The sequence below is a fragment of the Heloderma suspectum genome, chromosome 4 (assembly GCF_057233095.1).
Source record: "Heloderma suspectum isolate Gila_16-S chromosome 4, 16-S_ref, whole genome shotgun sequence".
Classification (NCBI taxonomy): Eukaryota; Metazoa; Chordata; class Lepidosauria; order Squamata; family Helodermatidae; genus Heloderma; species Heloderma suspectum.
This window is the reverse complement of record NC_139461.1, coordinates 66,681,513-66,686,694: the sequence shown is the minus strand read 5'-3', so window position 1 is coordinate 66,686,694 and position 5,182 is coordinate 66,681,513. Positions and strand designations below refer to the sequence as shown.

At 54.1% G+C, this 5,182-nt stretch overlaps 1 protein-coding gene across 1 annotated transcript; it reads left to right on the top strand.

The window, feature by feature from the left end:
• The first annotated feature begins 1,707 nt into the window (after positions 1 to 1,707).
• On the top strand, positions 1,708 to 4,923 carry SOX17 (SRY-box transcription factor 17). Its single transcript, XM_084848073.1, has 2 exons — positions 1,708 to 2,005; positions 3,652 to 4,923. Exons 1-2 carry the CDS (start codon positions 1,708 to 1,710, stop codon positions 4,521 to 4,523), a joined length of 1,170 nt encoding a protein of 389 aa, XP_084704199.1. The 3' UTR covers positions 4,524 to 4,923.
• Positions 4,924 to 5,182: the final 259 nt, after the last annotated feature.

Below are 5,182 nucleotides of genomic sequence, written 5' to 3'. Positions count from 1 at the left end.
CTGGGAATCTCAATTCTAAACACTTTTCCTAAAGGAAAACTCTGAATGGGTTAAGGGCCAGGTGAATATCTTTAGATCTTCAAACGGGAAAGGAAGGAATAAATTAATAAATGTTACAACTACACAACTTTCAGAATTGATGAGGCTGGTTTGACAACGAATTCATCTGCTGAACCTCAGTTTTGTCTGAAGTTGCCTGTCCAAAGATATTCGGTTGACACGACACCTCCAAGCCCTTAACCTCAAGATTATTCATGTTTACTCCGAAGTAAGTCCCACTGCATTTAGGACTGCAGTCTAAAGGTATTACGCTGAAGTAAGTCCCATTGATTTCAGAGGAATCTACTTCCAAGGAAGTGTAGTGATGATATCAATATTAGATCAAAATAAGCCTTTGGGATGTGACATTAAAAACACATGGAACGGTGTTGACATAATCACTAACTTAATTCAATAGCATCACCGACCAATGTAAATGCTAACCTACAGGTAAAGCGAAAATCCTGAATACTCTTGGAAGTACATTTTCACAGGAGTCAGTATCACTTGCATACGGTTATTTACAATAAGTGACTTTTATTTTCATTACCTTCTACACCGATGTTGGTGGATCCACACAAAGCTCAATTAACTGCACCTACAGCTGGAGTGGATGCCAGATAGTTTAATGTGACCCTACCAAACTATTTGGCACCCACTCTGGCTTACCTGAAACGGTTTACTTTGTGCATTAATATATATTTTGAGAACACATACATCCTCTTACCCTGAGATATTAGAAATCCCTCAAGTCGACCACTTCCTTCTGCTTAAGGCGAGTTCCTGTTGTTGAAATAATCGAAACCAAATAAATGTATAAATTGTTATTAGTTTGAAAAACGAAAGCAGACAATGATTTTCTATAACCCCGATATTTATGATCGTATGATGAGAAAATACACATTTTTAAAAATCCTTATATAAGTCATAATGCGTGCACACTCGTTCATGCAATACACAAACTAAACGAATTCTTAAATATCATATATGAAAGCAACATTTAAAGCATCACTGAGGTGCTCCATAAACCAATCTTGAAAAGGTATTCTTAAATCGGCTTTATCATGACATTTCCTGTCTAGGAAATACGTCCAGTAGAAAGGAAATAGACAAAATAGGTTGAAAGTGCTTTATTTTTCCCCCAGCGACCATAAAAACAAACTATCTAAACAGCCGTCCGATACATAAACATTTCTCTTCCCTCTCCTTTCGGTCACATATAGCGAGTCATCTTAAGAGTCTTTCACCCTGAGCCCCACCACACTTACTTGAAAGTAGATCCCATTGATCTCAATGGAATTTACTTCCACGTAGCCTCAAGTCATGGAAAAATCCACTCCTCGTTGAAAAGGTTACTCCTGGCCGACTCCCATACAGGTGAATTGCAGATGGAACTGGTCCTTTCCTCGCCCGCTCTGCCTCAGATCCCGCCCTCACCACCCCATTGGCCACTGCGCAGTTTAAACGAAGCCGCGCGATGCCAGACGCCAGCTATTCAAGAGCCAACTCCGGCTGTCCAAGTTCCGCCCTTCGCCAGCAGCCTCCGCGAAGCTTTCCTTGCAACAGACGAGACGAGCACTACCAGAAGGCTCAACCCACCCGCAGGCTTGCCTTCTGGGGCGCCAGGAAGGGGCGAGAAGAGGCCTGGTCCGCTGGAGCGACGTGGAGATGAGCAGCCCCGATGCTGGATACGCCAGCAGCGACGACCAGGCGCAAGGACGGTGCTCGCTCCCTCCCCTCATGATGCAGTGTCAGTGGGCAGAGTCGCTGAGCCCCCTGGCAGACGGCAAGGGCAAGGGCGAGGCGGCCGCCGAGCAAGGGCAGCAGGGAGCGCCGGGACGGGCCAAAGGGGAAGCCCGCATCCGCCGCCCCATGAACGCCTTCATGGTCTGGGCCAAGGACGAGCGCAAGCGACTGGCGCAGCAGAACCCGGATTTGCACAACGCCGAGCTCAGCAAGATGCTGGGTGAGTCCAATGGGCACCGGCAAAGGCGGGGGGCTTAAGGACAGAGCCCGGAGGACAGTGGAGGATGGTGGCTCCGATTTCGGCGGGGCTGTGATTCCACTCTGGGCTCAGTCGGAACCAGACAGCACCCTAAAGGAGCTACCCAAGGTGCTGAACCCTATCCCCCAAATGGGGTCAGCATATGGATAGCTCCTTTAGAGTTCTGACTGGTTCTTACTAAAACCCAGAATGGAATAGCAGTCCCGCCGAAATCGGAACCGGGAAGGACTTAAGCCCCCCTTCTACCCATACTGTTTCCCATACTGTTTTGTCCTTATTATAAAATTCTCCTGTACCCACCACAAACACGGGCGGGGGTGGCGTAATACAGGTGGGATAGCCTGTATTTCTGAAAAACAAAACAAATCCGTGGTAGTTTTAGAGGACAAGAAAGAAAGAAAGAAAGAAAGAAAGAAAGAAAGAAAGAAAGAAAGAAAGAAAGAAAGAAAGAAAGAAAGAAAGAAAGGTGGGTTTGTTTGTGACTCGTTACAGGAGGTGAACAACTCGATTCTATGCGTGTTTAGGAAAGGTTCCTCCTGTGCAAGCACCAAGTCATTGCTGACTCCTAGAGGGACGCTGCTTTCGCTGGCGTTCAGAAGTAAATCCAGGTGTGTTCAGGGAAGCTTAGGGTTAGTCCTCTTTAGAGTAGACCCATTTAAATGTATGGGACTTAAGTTAGACTGGATATAGCGCTTAATCGCTTCCCAAGTAGGACCACGGGCGGCTGCTACTTCGGCATGGAGTAGCAGCCGAAGTAGCAGCTGGAGCGACCCTTCCTTCTCGTGGAAACGGGCTGGCCCACGTGAAAGAACGGTTCGCGGCTCTTCCGCTGCGCAGGTAGGTTTGCACTCATGGGACAGAACAGGAGCACTGCCCGCATTTTCCCAGACAACACTGTTAAGTCCGCTGGCCGATACCGGGACGAAGCAGTGGGGACGAAGCTGCGGAGGGATTCGGGCTGGGTTAAAATGGGCCAAAATGTAACAAGGAAGTCGTCACGTTAAAGTGCGACGTACTAGGAGGGTTGGAGCGCCAATAAAAATTTAAAACGAACCATTTTGTGGCCTCTGTCTTTGACGCGCCCTGTCTTTGAGGAGCGTGCGGATTGGCTTTATGTATTGGTATGATTTCTGTCTTTGATTTATATCCCGCCTTTCCACCAAAAACGGCGCTCAGGGAGAATAATCGTAATACAGGTTAAAACCTTTTTTTTGGGGGGGGGGTGGCTACTGGCCCGCAGCACCACTCAGTTCCTAAGGTGACACACACAAAAGCCCCATGTCACCGCCCGCCCGAAGGCCGTTGGTTTAAGCATGGATACGAACTTCACAAGGGCTTTGGCCTTAACGAGGAGCCCGCAGCCGCACCGCACATCCCGACGACGTTAGTGCGGCCTGAACCGCGGGGGAACGGCGCGGTCCAGCCGCCCGCGAACCGCCAAAGCAGCCCCAGCCGAGCTGGAGCGAGGCCCAGGTTGCGCGGGTAAAGTTTTCCCGCCTTGCCCGAGCAAGGCCAGAGCCAGACCCGAGGCCGGGGCAGGCCGGCGAGGCCCGACTGCAGCCCCCCGCCTCCTTTAACCTCGCTCTTCTCTCTGCTCGCCCCGGCAGGCCAGTCGTGGCGGGCGCTGACTCAGGAGGAGAAGCGCCCCTTCGTGGAAGAGGCGGAGCGGCTGCGGCTGCAGCACATGCGGGACCATCCGCACTACAAGTACCGGCCGAGGCGCAGGAAGCAGGTGAAGCGCCTCAAGCGCGGCGACGGCGCGGCCGACGGAGGGGGCGGCTTCCTCCCGGCCCAGCAGCACCACCCCCTCCAGCAGCAGCAGCTGGGGCTGCCGGGGGAGGCGGGGCCCGCGGGCGGCTGCGAGGGCCTCGGGCTGCCCTACCCGGAGCAGCAGGCCTACGCCGGCGGGAGCTTCCATTACCGGGACTGCGCGCCGCTGCCGCTGCCCGCCTTGGGGGCCCACTTCGGAAGCTACAGCCTGCCCACCCCGGAGCCCGAGTCCCAGGGCGGCGCCTGCGCGGAGCCCGCCTTCTTCCCGCCGCCTCAGCCCGAGGAAGGCGGCTGCCTGCTGGGCCCCTACGGCTACCCGACGCCTCCCGGGGCCGAGTATCCCTGCAACGGCGCCCCCGCCGGCGGCCACGGCAGCAACGGCGGCGCCGCCGGGCTCTTCCGGGGCCGCTTCTCGGTGCCTTTGGCCCCCTATCCCGCCTCCTCGCCCGCGCAGGACCCCGCGCAGCAGCAGCAGCAGCCCTGCCGCCGAGGGGACGCCGCCGTCGGCCTGGAGCACCTGCCCCCGCACGACGTGGAGCTGCTGGCCGACGTGGACCGCGCCGAGTTCGAGCAGTACCTGCCCTTCGGCTGCAGGCCCGCCGACCTGGGCCTCTCGTACCCGGGCCACGAGGGCCCCGAGGCCAACTCTGGCGCGGCCGCGTACTACTGCGCAGCCGCGGGCGGGGGCGGGGCCTACCCAGAGTTGTGAGTCTCCGGTGCAGACTCGGGGTGGGCAGGAAGGAGCGGCGGACACCCCCCCCCCCCGGTTCTATTTATTGTAACTTATTGACTGAAGCGGAGCCTTTGTAAAGGCCCCTTCTACAAACTTTGGCCTGCAGGTTCATTGCCTCTCCCCCCCCCCCGCCCCTTGATGGAAAAATCTCCACGCGCGTTCAGAGGCTGCGACTCGGGCCTCGCGGGCAGCTCCGAGGCAAACAGGACACGCAGAGACAGCAGCTCGCTTGCCGGCTTCGAAGCTGCGGTTTTTACACACCCGTTTCTTGAGGGGTTTTGTACAGACGGGGGTTGGACTTCCAATATCCCGGTAAAAGTTTGACTTGGAAACAGCTCGGCAATAAAAAAAAAAGTAACCCAGGTGGTTATACATGACGGTGTTTGTAGTGCGGTGTCCTTTTTCTACCATTTCATGTGTTTAGCAAACGGGGTGCTAGGTTTTCATATGGGAAACATGTGAGTGGATGGATCCTTCATATCCCGTAGCTGTGTTGAGATTAGGCTGTACTGGGTGGCTCCCTAAAAGGCTATAGGTGTTCGCCAGGCACTCTTAATGGGGCTCGTCTAGAAACCGGAACATTCATAAGGGGATATACACTATATGGGAGTAAATCTGCTTGTGCTTTGCTTCTA

What these genes read in the sequence shown, in the direction of transcription:
- SOX17 (XM_084848073.1), top strand. Translation starts at nt 1,708, where the DNA reads ATGAGCAGCCCCGATGCTGGATACGCCAGCAGCGACGACCAGGCGCAA. An exon ending in CGAGCTCAGCAAGATGCTGG is followed by an intron (nt 2,006 to 3,651) that starts GTGAGTCCAATG and finishes TCGCCCCGGCAG; the next exon opens with GCCAGTCGTGGCGGGCGCTG.